The sequence below is a fragment of the Plectropomus leopardus genome, chromosome 17, assembly GCF_008729295.1.
Source record: "Plectropomus leopardus isolate mb chromosome 17, YSFRI_Pleo_2.0, whole genome shotgun sequence".
Classification (NCBI taxonomy): domain Eukaryota; kingdom Metazoa; phylum Chordata; class Actinopteri; order Perciformes; family Serranidae; genus Plectropomus; species Plectropomus leopardus.
Window position 1 is genome coordinate 24,036,959 of NC_056479.1, and position 21,847 is coordinate 24,058,805.

The 21,847-nt window shown below is 39.4% G+C and overlaps 1 protein-coding gene across 1 annotated transcript in view; it reads left to right on the forward strand.

Annotated features, from left to right (window-relative positions):
- The window catches only part of grin2aa (glutamate receptor, ionotropic, N-methyl D-aspartate 2A, a), a 181,973-nt gene that overhangs the window by 148,695 nt on the left and 11,431 nt on the right, over window positions 1-21,847 (forward strand). The window contains exons 8-12 of the mRNA XM_042504779.1: window positions 1,067-1,220; window positions 2,232-2,357; window positions 3,367-3,596; window positions 13,452-13,612; window positions 19,177-19,266. Of these exons, the coding sequence (XP_042360713.1) occupies window positions 1,067-1,220; window positions 2,232-2,357; window positions 3,367-3,596; window positions 13,452-13,612; window positions 19,177-19,266 (761 nt within the window). The remainder of the gene's footprint in view (window positions 1-1,066; window positions 1,221-2,231; window positions 2,358-3,366; window positions 3,597-13,451; window positions 13,613-19,176; window positions 19,267-21,847) is intronic.

Below are 21,847 nucleotides of genomic sequence, written 5' to 3' on the forward strand. Positions count from 1 at the left end.
GTGTTGGTTTTGGTTTTGGTTTATAATTTAGTGGGGGGTGGCATCATAAAAGATAATGTTATTTTGCAGAAACTCATTGCAAGAAGAAGAACAGGACCACATTTGCAAAAAATCCTTTATTTTTGTTATTTATGATTATTGTTTGAAAACTAAGTTGTTAATTTGTGTTGATTTCAAATTATCTCTTTTTTTGTAAGTAATAAATAACAGTAATAATAATAATAATAATAATAATAATAATAATAATAATAAATAATTAAAGATTTAAATTTACAGGCTAATAGTAATACACATAACAAAAATGACAACATGATGACATAAATTAAATTTCACAAACAAAAACAAACAAAAAAAAAACAAAACAAACTTGATAGTACTAGTTAATTTAACATTTTTTTTTTTTTTTTTTTTTTTAAAAAGCAAATTTCTCCAGCTTCATGTTGTGTTTTGCTGTTTTTAGAATAATATGTGGCAATATTTTTTTTTTCCATAAGAAACTGACTTGTATTCTTCAGGGAAACTTAGATTAAGATTTGCTCTTAATTGAGCTTTAGATAGAGAGAGAGCGTTGTGTTTGGGGGAGCTCGTCTAGGACGCCAAATTTGCTAGGTCCAAACTGAAGAAAATAAGAAAAAATGGACATTTTTTTTTTTTTATTTTTATTATTATCACAGTTTCTTGTGCAATTTCAGGATGTAAAGCTGATTCGTAGGGCATCAGTGATAGTCAGTATCAAGGCTGAACTGAGATGCAAAAATACAGTGCAATAAGTATGGTGTAGTTTGAGTGCTTGTTACATTTGAATGCCACAAAGATTAAATATTTTTTGTCCTCTTCTTTTCCTGTGTCCCCATCTCAATCGTTTCCCTTCTACTTATCCACAATCCTTTCCTCAACTTTTTGCCAATTTACCCACTCCGTACGCATTCTTTCTTTTCACCTTTTCTTTCCTTCTATCCTCACTCATCTCTCTTCCTTCATCCCTCATTGCTCACCCTCCTCACCCATCCATCCATTCCTCCCTCCCTTTTACCCTGCGTCCCTCCCTCTCCTCCGCCCTCTGAAGGTGGTCTATAAGAAAGCCGTCATGGCCGTCGGATCTCTGACGATCAATGAGGAGCGTTCTGAGGTCATCGATTTCTCCGTCCCGTTCGTGGAAACCGGGATCAGCGTCATGGTCTCCCGTAGCAACGGAACGGTCTCCCCGTCAGCCTTTCTCGGTAACTGTCACCGAATAACTGTTGCTTTGTTGTAGGACCCAGGAGAGATGGAGAGGAAGATGTGTCTTGTTTGCTTTTTTCAGTTTGTGTGAGTGTAGAGTGGTATTTGTTTTTTTTTTGTGTGTGTGTGTGTGTGTGTGTGTGTGTGTGTGTGTGTGTGTGTGTGCGTGCGTGCTGAGATCCAGAGCTGACAACACAATTCAGCTCACTTACACAGCTGTCAATACTTGCTCTTTCATCGGAGGGATTTAGCTCAACTCCTGCTTCTTGCCACAAATGACTCGCACTTACCTGAGAGGGACTTAACCGCAGGATTTTAACTCGAGTGACCACGGATATCCCTGTTATGGCTGCGCGGTCACGTTCAATTGTTGGCATCAGACATCACATGCACACACACACATACAGTACATGAAGCTACAGCCAGCAGAAAAGTACAGAGAAACACACATACACAGGTACACACACTGACATGTATGCAGCACGCAGTTACTGCTGTGAAAGTGGCAATTATAAGGACTTAGCAGGAATACCCCATAATGGCTGCTTGCCAGCACACACACACACTTGCGCACACACTCGTAGTGCGCGGCCTTGTGCCAGCAGTGCTCTCCCATACATTAGAGCAGGGTTTAATCTCTACAGTAATGTTGTGAGCTCAGAGGGAGGACAGGAGTGCTGACACCAGGGCTTCCTATACTGTTCGCCTCCTCACACTGTCAAATAGGAGGTGTGCCCGTGTATGTGCAAGTGTGTTAGGGGGGCTCTGTGTGTGAGCATACAGGAGTGAGCTTGTTTTCTATCCAGGCCCTCGTGTGTGTGTGTGTGTGTGTGTGTGTGTGTGATTGATTTATTCATTCAGTTCGTGGAAGGACAGAAAAAGAGCGGGCACGAATCAGAAAAAGTGATGTGTAAGATGTAAAAATTTAATCCAACATGTGTTAATACTTAATCTCTGTCCTCTCTGTCCTCTTATTTCTTCCCCTCTCTCTGTCTCTCTCTCTCTCACAGAGCCATTCAGTGCATCAGTGTGGGTGATGATGTTTGTGATGCTCCTACTGGTGACTGCAATGGCTGTCTTTATGTTTGAGTACATTAGTCCACTTGGCTTTAACCGAAACCTGGCACAGGGAAGAGGTAAGCACGCACATAACCACATAAATACACTTTGTTTTTCTCATTTTCTTCTAAACCAGCCAATTCCAAAGTCCGGCCCCTCGGCAAACTGTGGCCCTCAGACCAATTTTAAACGGCCCTCGGCTGGTCTCTCAAAATATACTGGATGTTTAACACAATATTGGTTAGCCCTTTGAAACCTGAGCAAATTGTCTTGATTTCTTTCAAAATTATGGGTGAAGGCAATGAGCAACAACAGCAGAAATCACCCAAAAATTAACAAGAAATTAGTAAAAAGTACAAGACAATTACCTGAAAATTAGTAAGAAAAAAAAAAGGGTGACAGAGCCTTCTACATAGCTCCTTCCCTCAAATTTTGGACAGCACCAACATCTCCCAGTTCAAAACACTTATCAAAACCCACCTTTTCAAAATGTCTTTAAATATGTGATTAATCCTGGAAATTTTAATGTTGTTTGAATTTTATTGTGTATTCTAATGTACTTTATTTTATTATCTTTTTTTTTTTATTTTTAGTACCTAGGAAGTGTCTTTTAGTACATTGAAAAGGGCTCTATAAAGACAGCTTATTATTATTACTATTATTATTATGTAACCTAATTTTAAATATGTAACTATGATAATGAGTCGGAACATTTTCCCGAACATATCTTTTTAAATCTCCCCACCAAGAACCCTCGTGTGATTTTTCTTGTTACTAACTTACTGTAAGAAGTGAAGGAAGTGTTTTAACACACAGTGAAATCTAGTATAATTATTTTTATTTTTTTTTTTTTTATCATAGCAAACCTGAACTGGTTGGTAGAGATAGCACAGCCAGGTTGAGTAACAGCTGAGCAGGATGTTAAAGAGTTTAGATAAAACAGTGTTTGTGTCATCTGTATGTGTTTTTCTTGAAGCAGCAGGCCGCCTGGTGTTTTCACATCATCTAATGTTGCCCCCATTCAAAACAGTTCGGACACCCCTGTTCTAAGCTACCCGTCTCTCTCTCCTCTGTCTTCCTCCTCAGACCCCCATGGCCCGTCCTTCACCATGGGCAAGGCCGTGTGGCTGCTGTGGGGTCTCGTCTTCAACAACTCTGTGCCAGTGCAGAACCCGAAAGGAACCACCAGTAAGTTCATAGTGTCCGTGTGGGCCTTCTTCGCTGTCATCTTCCTGGCCTCCTACACTGCCAACCTGGCCGCCTTCATGATCCAGGAGGAGTTTGTCGACCAGGTCACCGGGCTTTCAGACAACAAGGTAAGGGACAGCAGATGGGAGCTGTTGATGTGAGCGGCTGGATGGGAGTTTGTTAGTCAGTTAAGAGGCTAACTGTGTGAGCATTAGTCCTCCCACGCTGTTCACTGGGAATGTTTTATGTTGACGTAGTCCTGCTGTTTTCAAAATTCCCTTTAGTGACATGGTGGAGGAATATGTCAACATCTTAGTGATCCTCAAAGACTCAAATTTACACTTTTTCAGTGGAAGAAATACTCTGATGTTTTTCACAAATAAAAAAAAATACTACATTATAAAATTTTGTTAGAAAATAAAAGTCCTGCATTTGAAATCTTACTAAAGCAAATGTACGAGAGTACTGGCATCAGAATACACTTGATATTAATTTGCACTTGAATAAATGTACTGTAGTTACATTCCACCAAGTTTTACAGTTATGCAACTGTGTCAGTTAAAAAAAAAAGTTAGAAAAAAGTAATGAAGAAACTAATTTTCTGCAAAATCTGTAGGGAGTTTTAGTATGTCATGTATGGAATAAATGCTCAAATCAGCAAATATAAAACCAGTGAGCAAAAAAAGAAACAGAAATGACCTGAAAAGAGTGCTCAAAAGTTAAAATTCTAGATATTTTATTTTGATAATTATAAACAGTTCTCTATGGACATTTTCCCTTTGCCCCTCTAAAAAATCATTTTCTAAATTAACTAATTTCTTGCAATTTGCAGGCCATTTCATTTCTTTCATTCTTTGCTGATTGCCTTTTCCCATGTTTTTAAAATAAATCAGGCCAATTTTCTCGAAGTTCAAAGGTTTACATACTTGTGAAAGGCGTGGGAATACAGCACAAGAAAAGGGATGTCGATTTAGTTTTCAAAGGGTTAAATGCTCAAATCGTTGAGAGTGCGCATTGTTCATTGTGAAGTATTTTTATCAAGTTGAGTTGAAATATTACACACTTCCATATGGACATTTCCACATATCTGGTCTTAAATGCTTTGCAAAATGTGGTTCTCCTTCTAAAAACAGCATGTCTATAAATAGTTGTGGTGCCTCAGCATGGATTCTCCTCCATGAATATAGCCTTTGCTTCTCATACTACTTTTGTGCCACTATGTGTTTGTAAATGATTACACCAGTACAACTGTGATAATATGCAGTAAAATGTAAGAATTCATACAAAAGAACGGGAGGATAATAGAAGCGGAAAAGGTGGCCACGCAGGAGGAGGAAGACAGGCTGAAAGATGAAAGGAAAAGGTCAAACCAAATGTTGAGAAATAGGAAAGAAAAGAAAGACAAAAGGGTAGCGAGTTCATGAGGAGGCAGGGAAACAGATGTATGGGGTAGATGCTTCCAAGGAGAGAGCATTTGAGAATGATGTAGAGGCTTTTGACAACATGCAGAAGGAGGGGGGGGGGGGGGGTGAAAGAGGGGGTACAGCAACTGGCAGGAGGGTGACTGAGGAATAGCGAGAGGCCAATACACACAAGATGGTACAAGACAACAGGCGGACAGATATGGGCCAAGTTGACGGCTGAGGAAGGCAGAAAGGAATGGCGTGAGGGAGGGGAGAAAGTAAAAGAGATATGGAAAGACAGAGAGGGTCAGGGAAGAAAGGAACCAGATGAAAAGGGTAAATGGCCGTTCAGACAGATGTGCTGAGCGAGGCTGGACATTGAGGCATCTGTGACCAGCAAAATGATGAAAGAAATCCCCCAGTGACATGCCCATCGGTGAATTATACTCAAAACCACCTTAGCAGATGTTGGACCACTAGGGGGTAGTAAAACAAACTCTCAGCAAAGAAGCCTCGGCCTATATCAGCATAAAAATATCTTATGGCGAATATTTTAGGAAGTAGTTGTCTACTTACACATCCAGCAGGCACAGGGCAACATCCCATAGGAGGATTGTTTCTTATCATCTGAGTCCAGAACGCTCAGTGTGACCTAAGTCCCAAATACTTTGATTAGCACATTTTTTCATCCGATCGTAGAAACATAACATTCTACAGACACTTTTTTCCAAAGCAACTTCCATTTTTCATGCACATGCATGGAAGCAAAATGGGGTTCAGCGTGCTGCTGAAGCACACTTCCACATGTGCATTGGTGGAGCTAGGGGAAACACTGACCTTGCAATTAACGGCACACCAAACACATTCTCATCCCAAGTTGTCTCATATTGCAACTTTGCAGTGGACGTCTGCATCTAAATATTATGTGTTAGGTATCCTTCTGCGTCTGCTCTTTACATTTAGGGGTGCCGCTACCGTGATGTCAACAAAAGCACATGATGGGATGATGCTGCATGTAGTTATGTTTAAGCAACCAATGCCGTGACGTTAACAAACGCACATGCTGGCACGGATGTTTAGGGTCAGGCAAAAGAGGCACATGGTGAAGTGTAGAAAAAAACATCAGATTCAGACAGGAACCAAACAACAGACTCCCGCATCACAGTCTGGGTTTAATTGGACCCATCCACCTTGAGGCAGGAGGCTGCCCTATAGGCCCCTTTCTGCTTCTCGTATTACATTGCTACTGACAGCATTTCAACACTAATGCCGTCCTGCTGTGTTTAGTGTGCACGCGACAGGTTCTGTCCGGCTGCAAGTGACGCTGCCCGTGCGCGTGTCAGGCTCTGGTGTATTATACCACTACGGGCTGCAACACCAGATTTACAAACTGAGCTACAGACATTAATCTATAATGGGACACAAAAAAACATGACCGACCTTACGAAAACCTGCACAGTTTATCTCTAAGCCTGACCCAAGCCTGCATCACAGCAACAGTTTTGGGTCAGAGCCCAATTGCAAAGCCTAATTCCTACATAAAACTGTATGTATATTAAAACATTTCTTGTAATCTTAAGTCAATTGAAATCTTTTCAGATATTTTTGAATTGATCGCCAACATGCGCCTCATACAATATTCATGACATTACAGAGACTAAAAGTTCTGAATAAATAATAAATAAATGAAATAACAAGGACATTTGTACAAACTCCAAACCAATTAAAGCCCAGGGGAGCTCTCAGGAAATCATAGCTAAACCTGAGCTGAACCCCTCAGGCAAGGCGGGGACAGAAAGGCGATGACAACACATTTTTGACCTGCCGATAAAATCTGTTATGTGGCAGTTGAGAGGTCTAAACTCCAGCTGTGTCACCTATATATATTACATGACGTAATTTTATTCAGTACCATATAAAGTTTACTGACTGTAGGCCAAATGTTGGTGCGTAATTGTGCAAACTAGGAATGGCTCCAACAAACCATTTCTTGTTTTAATGGAAAAAACAAATATATTGCATCACTGATTTACTAGTGGAGTCACAGCTCTACGTGTGACATGTAGAGCTGTACAATGAGTCAAAATGCCACTAAATATGTGGTTCTCCTAAAATGATACACTAACTGCACTGGCCAATTATAGAAAAATCCAACATGTTGCAGTGGTTTTAGCTGTGATTCTTGAGTCTGAAAATATCAGCACACGGAGCACATTTACCGTCCTTAGACACTGTCTCCTGAAATGATAAGAGGTTTGATATCTTAAGCACCTTTATGTCACTTTGCCCAGGGCTACACAGTTAGCTGAACATTAATCTTGATGACAATTAATGAACATTTATTGACTGAGATATAAATGTTTTAATGTGTGCTCCAATGGTAGAAAAACCCACCGAATATCGAATCGATTTTTTTCCTTAAATCAATGAATAATTGTGATGAATAATAAGGATCTCAATATTGATCTAAATAATCTGATTTATCATGTTGGCCATAATCGTACAGCCCTAACTCTGCCTTTAACCCTTTGAAACCTGGATCGACATCAGTTTCCTTGTGCTGCGTTTAAATGCCTTTCACAAGCTGTTAACCCCTTTGAAACTTGAGAAAATAACTTTAATTTATTTATTTATTTGATTAAACATGGGAAATAAGGCAATGGCTACCATGGCAAGAAATGCCCCACACATTTCAAGAAATTAGTAAAAGGCGACAAGTGAATTACCACAAAATTAGTTGAAAAAAATGGAGGGGGGTTAAAAAGATATTTCAAAGGAAAGGAAAAATTGTCCAGAAAACTATATTTATAATTCTAAATTATGTGACAGGAAAAAAAAAAGAATTAATACTTTTTTTTTGAAAATTAGCACTTTTTTCTTGTTTGTTTTTGTTTTTTACTGTTCTTTTTGTGCTTATTTTTTAGATTATTTTCTTGGAAATTTTTTTCCACTAATTTCTTGCAATTATTGTACCATGTGTTGTTAAGTTGCCCATTGCCTTTTCCCCGTGTTTTTAAAAGAAATCAAACCAAATTACCCAGGTTTCAAAGGGTTAAAAATTGACATATGTCATGTTTTTCCATCCATTTCAGCAAGTGGATAAACAGGAGGAGCTGTTTCTTTTTTGTCTTTTATAAAGAGGGCGTAATGATTGTGTGCTGAGCTGTAGGCAGCTGTCTCCCAAACAGGCTGCCTCAAGTGGAGGGCAGTCAGTTAACAGGTCTTTGGCATTTTAGGCTGTTCAAGCACCAGGGATTTGTCTTTACAGCGCTGGATTATTTGTCTCTGCTTGCTGAAGAGGACATGCTGTTCTGGTTTCTCAACAGCTGATAGGAGAGCGTGTTCAGGGCACATACTTTAAGAATTACAGTAAAATAAGCAAACAAGTGCTGCACTGGAGTCGTAGCTGTTATATTGGCACAGCAACGTTTTCAAACTTGCCACATGCATCAGTTTAAAAGGGATCTAAAAAACAATCAGATAGAATCAAACCTCTGATATCCAGGGATATAAATACAGTAGATTTGTCTGTCTGTTAGGATTGTACTGACAGCTGATGGAGTTTTGAGGGCCGATTTAGATATTATATCATTAAATATGCAGCAATGTGAAAAGATTACTGCTCTGAAAAAAATGATTTAGATCATATTCTATCGCCACAAATGAAATGCTTTAAGCTGCTCATTTAGGCACCAGTATTACGTTGTTATACAAGTTTAAATAGCTACAATGTAGAATCCTTCATTTCTTGTATCTCTTTACATGGAGATGAGACTCAAGTGGTAAATGCATCTTTTATCAGCAGCATGATTGATGACATGGAATCAATGACAAACGCTTTTGGATGCAGCTGCCCTTGAGAGCAGACGTGCCTGTCTGGACATATACAGACATGTTGAAAAATCCATTGTTGTCACACACTTGGACCAATAAAGGGACTAATTTTAAAGAGGCTCACTTTACTCACAAAATGGCTATTTATAAATCAGTTAGTCATGGTGACAATGAAATTATATCAAAACATCTGTTTATAAGCTCTAAAACAACTATGCAGTATAATCCAAGTCTCATTTATCGAGTCATAGGCTCAGTTCTTCCCAAACACATGCACACATTTTTTTCTTTTAGCAAAAATTAATGTTGGAAGGGAGAGTTCATAAATACATGTTTTAATATAGCTTTGCTTTTTTTGAAAACATGGTCCCAAGTCCATCAGTACAACTATATGTTCACCATTGTATGTAGAGATAAAAAAGAAAAACAGTTTCTTCACAAGTTCAATATAACATGGCACCACTAATTAATATACAAATGGTCATTTTGTGGGTGAAGTATTTTCTTTAACTTGCTTTCAGATTCAGAGAGCAGCTTCAAAGTTTGAGAGGCAAAATCTAAATTAAGCAACAAAAAGTTGTGGGAAAAAGTTGACAGACTGATTGACAAAAGTCAATACTTTGCAGTGACATCCCAACAATATTTCTTAAAATCAAAAGAATACAAAAAAAAGCAAGGACCTTGAGAAGTCCTGCTTCAAGATAGATATAGCAGACATGTAGAAAAAGAGAGTGGCATGTGAGGGAGGTGGATCAGCAGACAAGTGCACTAAAATTCAGAGCACACGTAGACAAAGACACAGTTAGACACACAGACAAAAGGGAGTCCTTTGCTTATATAAGAGCAGAACTTGCATAATAACAAGATAGAGAGGGTACCAGGAGAGCAGCAGAACGAATGAGGAAAAGGAGTAAAAAAGAGATAATGTAGGAGAACATGAAAGGAGAGGAGAGGTGGATAGACAGTCTGTATTAGCAGAGTTAAACATACATTACAGCATTAGGATCATAAGTGGGGCCACTTGACAATCACAAGGACTTGCGACTTTAAAAAAAAATGTAATTAAAATTATACATTTATTATAATAGATGCTTTAAAGGAACACTTTACCTACAAAATGACCATTTGTGTTTCAGTTACTCACCCTGTGTTAAGTTGAGTTTATGAAGAAATCGTTGTTTTTCTCTAATGCCTACACAGTGAGCGAAGAATCCAAAAACAGGGAAAGTTCTTAATGAATTGAAGTAAATGGGGACCACATGAAACAACAGCACAACTATATTAAAACATCTTTTTACAGACTCTCACACAACTCGTGCAGTGTAATCCCAGTCTCATTTATCCAGTCGTATGCTAAGTACTTCTCAAACATGTATTTTGCTAAAACATTACCATATAGTGATGTGTCTGGGCAAGTGTGTGAACCAATTTATCCACCTTTTGAGCCATCACCAGACATCGGCATAAAGTTGACATTATCAGGTAAGGGACTGGATGTTCCTTTCCCCAGCTGTTTGGAGTGTTGAGGTTTTTTTTCTGTAAATACTGAAGATGTTAGGGTTTGCTAAAGCACATGCTTGTCCAGAAGTGCGACTTGTCCGTGCCATAGACTGCATATTAAAATGGCTGATGTGTCTCCATTGTACAGAGGTGAGGCTAAAATATCCAGATATGGCACCTGCCATCTTGCTCTGGTAACATAATTTGGAGCCAGAGTCTGTGCAGAAGTGATCTCTGTTTCTGTTTCTCGCCCATTCACCGGTCCAAAAAACCAAAAACCAAACTTATCAGAAAAAGGAACACTTGAACAAAAATCTGACTGATACAAACTACCTCAAAAGACAGAAACCACCTTATGGAAAAATGTATTTGACGTGTACTTTGAGTTTTTAGTTTGACCCATGTTCCAACCACTAACATGAAGGGGACAGGCTTTTTCACACCAAGATGTTTTGGCTTCACTATTTGGGAGCTGTCATGTCGTCCGTCTTTATATTCAGTCTATAATCAGTGCGTAACGAATCAAAAGTTCCCAAGAAGTTTCTGTTTTTTGGATTCTTCGTTCACCGTGGAGGCTTTCAAGAAAGACTTTTCCTCACAAATTCAACATAACAGGCTAAGTAAATTATATACAAATGACCATTTTGTTGGTGAAGTATTTCTTTAATATATAAAAAAAACAATTTCAACATAAAAGTACAAACATTAACATATAAAAGAAACTTGATCTCTTGGTAGAAAAGATTGGGACCTGATTTTAATCACCTGTTAACAAAATCGCAATATCTAGAGTGCATTGCTGCTGGGCATGACCATGTAGCAGGGCAGTGAATCCTCTTATCTCCACCTGTCTGAAACTCGGATCCTCTGCGCTTTCATTTTCTCATCATCTCTGCATCAAGCTTTCATTAGCAGCAGCTGGTGCAGTTCTCAAAAGCCCTTCACTGCTAATTATCCAGCAAGAGAGGAGCGCCGTCCCAATCTGCATTTTCCCAGTCGGCCTGGAGAGTTGAACCAGTGCCCTTCCCCAAACTCCCATGTCATGATTGCCCTCTTCTGACCTTAAAGCTTCTGTTCCACCTTAAAAGAGCCACGGGAGGGGGCGGGGGAGAGAAACAATAGGAAAGGAGGACTGCATGTGGAGAGAGCTTCTCCTGAGGGCTCTCACTTGTGATGCTGACACACACACCGCGTGACATCGCCACAAACACATGCATGCACACACATGCACGGCGGACTTCTCAGCACACTCTGACCTGATTAGACAATGGAGACGCACAGGCGGATACAGTATGCTAATAATATTTACATATAGACAATGCAGATACATGTATGATTTAAGTAGATCGCATAAACAATTCAACAATCGGACACAGATTTTTTTTTCTTGTACAGATGTTGAAACTGAACAAAATACTGATGCTAATGATATGCTAATAAAATCCCTCAGCTGAGTTGTATGAATGTGTGAAAGTGAAGCAAAACAGACATGTAGATATATGGAAATGTCATGGAATATTTTTTTCCACAGCTGTTTTGATAAAATGTAGTGAAACCACTGCTCAGTGCTACACACACACACGCACACACACACACACACACACACACACACATAGACACACTATGTGGTTAGAGTGGAGTTCATAATACACACTTCTAATTGATAGGGTTTGTCTGTTTCTGGCACTGAGGGCAGATTGTTACCGCAGTGCTTGAGGGTAGGTTGTTACTGGAGCGACAAGCACACTACTACAAAACCCTTGACCTGTACACAGACTAGATTATACCTGAGAGACACACAGAGGGGGGAGGGGGGAGACGGAGAGAAATGATCAGAGAGTTTATAAAAGGGAAAAGAAATTCAGTTAATGGAAGGGAGAAAAGAGACCTCTCAACTGAAAATCTAGTAAAGGCAACATTTATGTTTATCATTATAAACGGTTTCTAACAAATAAATCTGATAAATTAAATAAATTGATTTTCTATGACAAGTCAAGTCTGGGACTCTAACCCCACCCTACCGGATGTTTTCTGAAAAGCCCAAATTTATGCTATTCCCTAAAGAAATCTAATATAAGTGAGTAAATGCTCTGCTATTGTCTCACTATTCAATTCAGAGTATTGGAGACCACATTTACTTGGCATTGTTGGAGATGCTTCATTTGAAATTAGAGCAGCCCAGATTATAATGGGATGGATTTAAATGCAGCAGATTTGTAGATAGATGAATAGATAGATACTTTATAAATTTTGCACAGGATATTACATTTGTTATGGCAGTTCATTCACAGCTAACCACACACAACCTCACGCAACATAAAAGCACTAAAAAAAAAAAAGCTAAAAAATAAATACAAAAAATACTAACTTATTTTAAAAAAATCCAATAATAATAAATACTATGTAGTGTATAAAATTGCACTGTGCAAAGGTGCAGTAGTTAAAAACAGTGGTTGTTTTAGGGCTTTAAAAAGTCTAATTTCAGCTCAACATTTATTCTGTTCAAAAGAGAGAGATGTCTGGTTGCTCTGTGGGCTGTAATAAAACGTAGGTCATAAACTTGTGTCGGGTGTTTATGAAAAACATGAATCAACAGGATAAACAGGAAGGAAATCCAGACACTCTAAAAAGGTGAAAAATGAGGAGGAATTACACTAAAAAAAACCTTTATTATAGTGGCTACGTCATTAAACAGCCAACATGTTTTTACCACTTCCGGTCTATGTCAGGGCTTTAAAAAGAAGGCAAGAAGGCAAGAAGCAACTTCACAAGAAATGATCCATAAACTGCAAGAAATTAGGACATTAGTACATTAATAATTATCATATAATTTGTTTTAATGCTAGGGAAAAACTATATATATAATTATCATAATTACATATTTACAAGTTATGTTACAGAATTATTATAATTTTTAAGCACCTTTACTGAGTAGTTTTTTACTTTTTTTGATAACTAATTTTCAGGTCATGTTCTTGTACTTTTTACAGATTTCTTGCTCTCTTGGTCTCTTGCATGTTTTTGAAAGAAATCAAACCAATTTGTTCAGGTTTCAAAGGGTTAACTGTGACTGATATTTTATCAATAGGGTATCAGATGGTGTGACCTACACATCTATTGCTTGCAGCGACACACTTTTGGAATCAGTTTGTCTGCTAGTCAGTCTTCTTCTATCTGTATTTCTGTTTGATTTACCCCTCTGTTTTCCTCTCTCTTTGTTTTCTCTCCATCTTTCCTCCACCTCAGTTTCAGAACCCGTACGCATACTCGCCTCCGTTCCGCTTCGGGACGGTTCCAAACGGATCCACAGAGAGGAACATCAGGAAGAACTACCCCGCTATGCACCAGTACATGGTAAAATATCATCAAACTGGAGTCGTGGACGCACTTGTCAGCCTCAAAACGGGGTAAGGAAACGCTTCTGTGAGCATGATTGCGCGTAGGCACACTGATTTACTGAAATACTATTTCACTAATGCAAAATATTCAGCAGTCAACCTCAAAAAACGCTCCTCTTTGTGTGTTTGTGTGTGCCTACATATAGATGTGTGTGTAACTGCGTGTCTGTGAGGGAACTTGCTGTCATGTGCGTGCGTGTGCACGCGTGTGTGTGTGTGAGTGTGTGTGTGTGTGTGACAGCTCCTCTGAGACTGGGGATGAATGGGCTTCCTCACTGGGAACAGCAGGAGCTATTTTTAGTGCTGGTCTCTACAATGAGACTGGTGCTGGGTTACGGAAGTATATCGATGACAAAAGATTTGAGAGAGCACAAAATACATTCGAGCCCTACTCAGTCTGCAAGTCGACCTTTGAGAGCACTCGGATTTGTAAGAGCAGAATCAGATCGGTGCACAAGGGAGGACGGAGACGTGAGCGTAACCGATGATTGTGTAACTCAGATTGAGCCAGCGATCAAGATTCTCACGCTCGTAATGATCAAAGCCGCTTGCGTTCACTTCTGGCAGACTGAATCCTCAAACTGAGAGCAAAGAGTCACCTGTTCAACTTGTTCAACTTCGACTTTTAAGTGAAGGGTCATCCTTTTAGTCCTTTGTTCTACTTTCAAAATAAAAGCTGGGACAGTAAAGTTTTTAACCACTAGGTGGAAACAAAGAGCAGTATATGGTGTTTGTATTATACATAGACTATATAAATAATAGATGTAACTACCGTGACATCACCCATTGGTTTGTGGACTACAATTTGAAGTCTTGAGGTCGACATTTAGGCCGTTGCCATCTTGGGTTTATGGAGCCAATGGTTTATGGTGTCGTCATTTTGATCTCAACCAAACATCTGTGAGGTCTTTTGCATTGTATCTTGATACGTTAGTCACTTTAGTCATCGTGTGACTAAGAAGGGGTCAGCAGTAAGGTTTAAGCAATCAAAACTTTAGTTAGGGATATGAAAATATCATGGTTGACTTTAATCAACGTCAGCTGACTCACATCACTAATGACTGGATAATTATTGAGATACCAAGTAAACAAGCCAAGTTAGCCCTCCAAGCTATTGCTTGCTTACTACACTAACGACGGATCAAAAATTTGCAACATGTTTTGTAGACGTTAGATATCAAACAAAAGCCAGAGACTGTATCGTATCAAGTTGCTGTGAGCTTTAAAGTCACCGCTTCTAATCAGAAGGCAGAAGATAACGTTATCTCAGGGCCTCTCTCCCTGCAGGCAGCTCCGTCTCACTCAGACTCACTCTGGGTCTGCAGCTGCCTGTACCGGAGATCCGTGTGAAAGCTCACTCTGCAGCTAAATCTAGGGACTGAGACCTCCCCATCGATACGCTGCACAGACTGACTAAAAACAACAACAACAAAAAAACAAACACTACTGCTCCTTTTGAACAATCTCAGTTGACTGAGGGGTCTCCAACTGATTATTAAAACCTTGACTTTCAGGGGGCAGCCCTACAAAAACAGTTTGAAGTGCTCAGAAGCTGTTGAAGCAGCTAGAAAAAATTGGGAAAGAAGGATTGCACACTCAAATCTTAATTCCGCTCTTGCAAATCTGTGTTTGTGCTCTCTCAAATGTTGACTTGCAGGCTGAGTAGCACTCAGAGTTTGTTTCGTGCTCTTAGATCGTCTGTCACCTATATACTTCCATATTATGTTTGTGTAAGAGAAGGATGGGGGTTTATCACCGTGCTTACCAAAGACAGATTGAAAGAGTGGAACAATTTGTGAGCGTTGGATGAGTAGAAAAATGGAGGTAAAGGCATTGGTAAGAAAAGAAGGGAGGAGAGACGGAGGGGTGACTCTCATCACACCATCACATGGGAATAAGAGGAAAAGGGACAAGGGAGGAGGCCAAGGGCAAACTGCCTGATTTGAGGAAATGAAGGAAGTGTGGAGGGCAGCAGGAAAGGGCCAAGAGACCAGAGAGGAAGACAGTGGTAATGGAATGAAAAAGGGAGGGCGATGGAAGAGGGAAGAAGGGGAAATTGAGGGTAAGAGTAGAGAGGGGAATGGCAAGGGGACGGGAAAGGAGGGGGAGATGGTCGGGAACAGAGGGAAGGGAGAGAAACTGGTAAAGGACAAAAGGTTGATGAGGTGATACGACAAGCAGTTCTTTCTGATTGGTTAATGGTTATGGGGTGGGGTCCAATCAGAGTTCCCAGCTGGAAGGATGGGCTGCCTCATGGGGAGAAAAGAGAGGGGGAGGAGAAGAATACACACGCGACGACCACGAGGATGTAATTCATGATCCATGATTTTTATGCAGATGTTCAGCTCATTCTCACTCATCCATAAGTCATAAGTAACCTGGATGTAAACACGTAGAGACAGGTTAAACCACTCCTGCATCTATAATACTCTCAAGCGCTCTCGCTTGTGTTGTATTAACATACAGCGCAAAGGTAAACACGCACAAATATACATACCTCTGTAAACTAACGTGACATACACATGAGCAAAATGCTGTGAAAGAAAAACACCGGTGTGTATCAGCACACACACAGCTGGCTGCAGGTGTGTGCAGCCAGTAATACCCTCATTGATAATTCTATTCTGTGGTATTAGCAGATGAGCAACACTGCGGCGTTCAGCTGTTTGAGGCTCGATGGCTGGATTAGCTGTGATCACACATAATGCTGACAGGCTTTACACGCAAAATCTGTTACAGCCACAAGAACCAAAACTATGCATCGGGGAGTTGAATCGATGTGATTACATGTTGGAACCTAAATTAATCACAGTAAAAGCAAAGTTTAGAATATCATATTGGAAAATGATTTGCATTATCATTTTAATAACATGAAACCGTTTTTGCAGTCATTTGAGGTTTAGGGTATCCAAACTGACAAGGCAGCTGCAAGAGAAACACACCCTCTTCATTCCTTTTTCAATAGGACCTGAATATTCCACTAATAATCAAAAAAATAGCCCGGTTCAGTAAAAAATGCCTCATGTAATCACCTCGATCAGAAATGACTGGCCTGATTCGACGGCCAAAAGGAATTTTCATTTGGGTTGAGAGGTGTAAACTTTTAATAATCAGTGCAACAGAAAAACATTAAGACCTAATAACCATGCAAACACTAAATCTGATCCCCTTTTCTCTCTGTTTGGAACAAATATATTCTCTCTCTGCACAAGTTTGCCCCACATGAGAGTGTAAGTAAACAAGGTGCCACAGTGCATAAAAAAAGCATAAAAATAGAGCGTGTTCATAAAAAAAGAGCCAGGTTAGGATCTCTAGGCTCCCCAACAGAGGTCCAGGCCTCTTTTACTTAACAAAAATTGTGGAAATCTATTGTCTTGAAAAATTTAAGTAAATAGAACTATAAATCAGAATTTATGTCTATATTATTTGTTAAGTTTACTTAAGATTTAGTTATATTTACATAATTTTGTGAAGTTGTTGCAACTTAAAAATAACAACTTTAATTAAATCAATAATTTAAGTTTTAGCAACTTCAGTAAACCAGGTATACTCTGCTATATATCTGTATCGCAAACTAGACTGTCACATTTGTATATTGTTGAATATGTTAAGGGAACACAACTCGCTAATCCTCTAACTTCATCGCTGGCAAAATCCTCTGTCCTGATCAAGTTAAGTCAGACTCACTTGGTTTTCTGAAGTTGCTAACACCAAGAAAGAAGAATGTAAATTCACTTGTAAGTTTTAATTTGCAGCAACTTCACAAAATTCAATAAATACAACATAATTTCAATGAAACTTAGCACTTGGATATAAAGTAAACATAAATTAAGATTTATAGTCATACTTACTTTCCTTTTTCAAGGCAATTGGTTTCAGAGATTATTTTAAGTGGGATCAACTTGTCAGATTTTACAGTGAAGATGAGTAACCCAGATTTAACCCAACACGAAAGGCACCGACAAAAAGTGCAGAATTATCTAGCAAAAAAAGCAAAGCACTCCAGCGACAAGTCACATTTATTCAAAAGCGCAGTGCAGGTGTCATATCTTTGTGATGTATTGTGTGGCATTGTACAAATATGGATACAGAGGAGCAGAGGAGTTCTTTCTGCTGTGGCAACTTCCAGAGTTTACAAAGGTTCAACACAGGAGTCTTGGCATTTCATGAGCTTTCAACCTGAACTGTTTGTATTTCATTTTCTCTCCGGTAGCCACGCCAGCCCAGCCCCTTGAGTTTTTATGACGCAGTGCTGTTGTCAGTCTGAAGACAGCCTTGCATGTTTTAACTGAGACTGAATTCTAGACATAAAATAGTGTTTTCTTTCTGTTTTGGGTGATTTAAGAGTTTGTTAGTTGCCCTGATAAAACTTTTAACTCCACAAAAAGTTTCTGTGTGAGCAAAAGGTTAAACCATGAAAGTATTTGACAATTTGTAGAGCCAGTTCTGCTAAAATGTTTTCTTTGGGGTCCAGGTGCTATTTGGACACTGACAGGTTATGTGCTGCACTGAAGAGTTTCCCTGTAGTGGTGTAAAATAAGATTCAGAGTCACACTAAATGGTCATTTTGCTGTGTTAGAGATTACATTCAAAGGTATAGATGAAAAGTGGCCAGAAAATCTGTGCTGCTACATTTTATTCGGCCCAAATAAAGGTGTGACAGATTGTGATGGCTGAATCCCTCTCCAAGCTGTTAGAGCCACAGTATGTCTGGCTGCCGTCTGCAAACATGCACACTTGTGTCCACGTGCATGCACATGCACCGGTGCGCTGCCACATGTGGGCATTCACACTAAAGTATACACACACACACACACGCTGACATGCGCGCCCGGTTTCCTACATGTTTGCACACACAGCCTGCGTGTGGATGGAGCCAGCGCTGGGTTAAGCTAATTACACAGCTGAACTATCGGCTGTGAGCCTCCGTTAGAGGGCTGGATCTGACATTCAGTAAATGCCAGCCAGTCACTGCACTATTAGCAGGGCTTTCTGTGTGTGCATGTGTGTTTGCGTGCATGTGCATGTGTGTGTGTGTGTGTGAGTGTGAGCGGGCACTGAGAGAGTGAGAGAGCAGCAGTTAGTGATGGCATCAGTTACATTGAAAATGTCAGTCTGAGTCTGAGATCTTTGCGTTTGTACGTTCCACTTCGCAACCTGCTTATTTGTGTGTGTGTGTGTGTGTGTGTGTGTGCACTCGCGCATATATATAACAGGGAAGAGACAGTGTGAATGTTTGTGTCTGTCTAAAGTTTGTTTAGGTCGTCCGCGTGCCTCCAAGGTCCTATCATCAGTGAAGCGTGCTGTATTGAACCGCAGCCACTCCCCGCTGTGTCCTCTGTGTGTTTGGTTCCGCTTGGATTGCCGTCCTATTGGAGATGATTTAACACTTTAGAATTGATCCGCAAACAACACATTCTGAAAAATAAGCCCCTCTCCCGCTTTCGGTCTCCTCCTGTGCTCTTCTCACTCACTCTTTAAAAAAAATGAAACCCCTCATGCATCTTCATCCCCTCCCTCTGTCTGTTTTCTTCTGTCTCTTTCCTCTGTTCTTTTTTTCTGCTCCTTTGCAGTAAACTGGACGCCTTCATCTATGATGCAGCAGTGTTGAACTACATGGCCGGCAGAGATGAGGGATGTAAGCTGGTGACCATTGGCAGCGGGTAACCAAAGCTTTGATTCTTTACAAAGACACTTTTAAGTGCGGATTGCCGTCACGTCGGTCTGATCCTGCCATTCTTTGGTCCAAACCATTGTGTAAAGTCGTGTAAGGGTTTGTTTATGGTTTCAATGTGTGTAAATACAGGCCACATGTATTCTGAAACTGCTTTATTTGTCTTACAAAAAAGTGAAAAGTGGAGCGCCCGGTAGCTCAACTGGTAGAGTGGGTGCCCCATTTACAGAGGCTGTGTCCTCTCTGCAGTAGCCGCGGGTTCAACTCCAACCTGCCGCTCTTTGCTGCATGTCATCCCCTCTCTCTCCCTCCTTCACGCTTAAGCTGTCCTATAAAATAAAGGCAAAAGCCAAAAAAAAAAAAAATCTTTACAACGGTTCAACATTTTGGTTAATATGCTCAATTGCTTCCTTGCCGGGGGTTAGATGAGAAGATTGACCGCCCTCATGTCTGTACAGTAAGTATGACGCTACTGCCAGCAGCTGGCTAACTTAGCTTAGCACATAGACAGAAAACATGGGGAAACAGCTAACCTGCCTCTGTTCAAAGGTAACAAAAGTTATTCACCAGCTCACTAATTTACATGTTGTGAATTATTTCCAAAACCAGCAGAGATCTTCAGGACGGCACTGATCCTAAGACCACTGTCTTCAGTCACAGTGCAGATATGTGATGCCACCACATATTTAAAAAAAAACATCAATATTCAACCATTTTAAAACCATTAAAACCATTTAAAACCTAGAGTGACATCAAGTTTCTTGAGCTGCTTTTGAACCCTGAGCAAATTATTTTGAATATATGGGAGAAAAGGCAATAAGTAACTTGGTGAGAAATCTTCCACAGATAACAAGAAATTAGTGGAATGAGATAAGAAATAAAAAAAAAAGCCAGGTAAAACTATAATAAAAAAAAGAAAAAAGCTCAGGAAAAGCTATATTTAAGATGATTGAAATTCCGTGCTTTAAATTATTTTACAGAATTATAATATTTTTAAGCACATTCTTTTCCCAAGTGTCTAGTGTTCAGTTTCCTTATTTAGTTTTGTTTTTCAATTTTTAAAATATTTTTTCAACAATTTTTCTAATTCAAAGTAATTTACTTTTGTAATGTACTTTTAATTCATTTCTTGCTAATTTCTTCTTTCATTGCACATTGCCTTCCTTTTAACCATGTTTTGAAAGAAATCAATCCTGCACAGGTTTCAAAGGGTTAAAGTTTAGTTAGGCAGGTTTTTTAGGCAGAATTGGATAAAAATGCTGTATTAACCTTTGAGCATATTGTAATTTCAGTGGACTGTAAGAAAACAAGGCCTCTGTTCTCCTCTTGACTGTCTTTTCAGGCTTTAGGAAATGTTGCCTTTGTTGAGAGGTTTAGGCCAATCACAGGTCACTTCAGAGAAAGGGGGTTCCTGTTGGCTGATCTACAAATACATATTTGCATGCACGTTCTTTCAGTGGAAGTCTGATTCAATGGCGGAGAGTCCTGCAGAGAAAGTTGCTATTCCAGCGTTGGCAACAACTGCCTCCACTGCAAAGCAACCCAAAAAAGCAAGACAGACTTATCATCAGAGAGTCCTTCAATACACAAAATAAAACGTGTTAATATCAACAAAGCATTCAGAGATGTTCTCCGCCGTGGCTTCCCTTTTAAGTGTGTGTAGCTAACTTTGGCGAGGGCCTCAACTTTCAGTGTGTTCTCCACCTCACTACCTCCTGCTTCAGACCACCTTGACTAGATTTGAAGAAAATTTTATGCAAAAAATTAAATTGCAAAATATTTTCACTATTGTATTAATCCCTGGTGAGATTGCATCTTGAATTTGCAAGTTCAGTCTGGTGTCCTTATGAATTAAAATATATGGGCTAGAAAAAATTGAGAAAGTTCGGAGGAGAGCTACTAAATTAATTCTAGGTCTCAAAGAGATGTCATATGAGGAGAGGTTAAGAAAATTACATTTTCTGTAGGATACAGGAGACGCAGAGATGACGTGACTGAGTTATAGAAGCTTGTCCACATGAATATATGACATTTCAGCTGAGCCTGTTATCCAATTTTGGAATAATAGATATGATTTAGGAGAAAAATATTTAAAATCACTTCCACTAAGGTGTGTCTATGAAAAGAGAAAAAATGTCTTTTTGTGACCATTTTTGTAATTATTATATGTATATTGTGATATTGTTGTGTTGTATGGTTTGTTTGTTGTAGTTGGTGAGTGTGATCTAAAGGATTTATGTCCTGTACCAGAATTTTTTTCATTGAATGTCATAAGGCAGCAGTCATATATTAGACACTTGGATATTATTATTATTATTATTATTATTATTATGTTCATATTAATCATAGTCATATAAAAAAGAAAGATGATTTAAAAGATAGGTGCCCTTTTTTTTAAAGTTTATCTAAAGACAACGCTTCCATGCCCAAATGTACATCGTAAGTATCATTGGTCATTGTCAGTTGTTCCTCTCCATACTGGCTGCAAAGAGGTCCATTTTTAAAGCAATTAAACACTAAAATTGCTTTAGAAAGGCTCTCTTCAAGGCCAGCATGGAGCAGAGGGATGA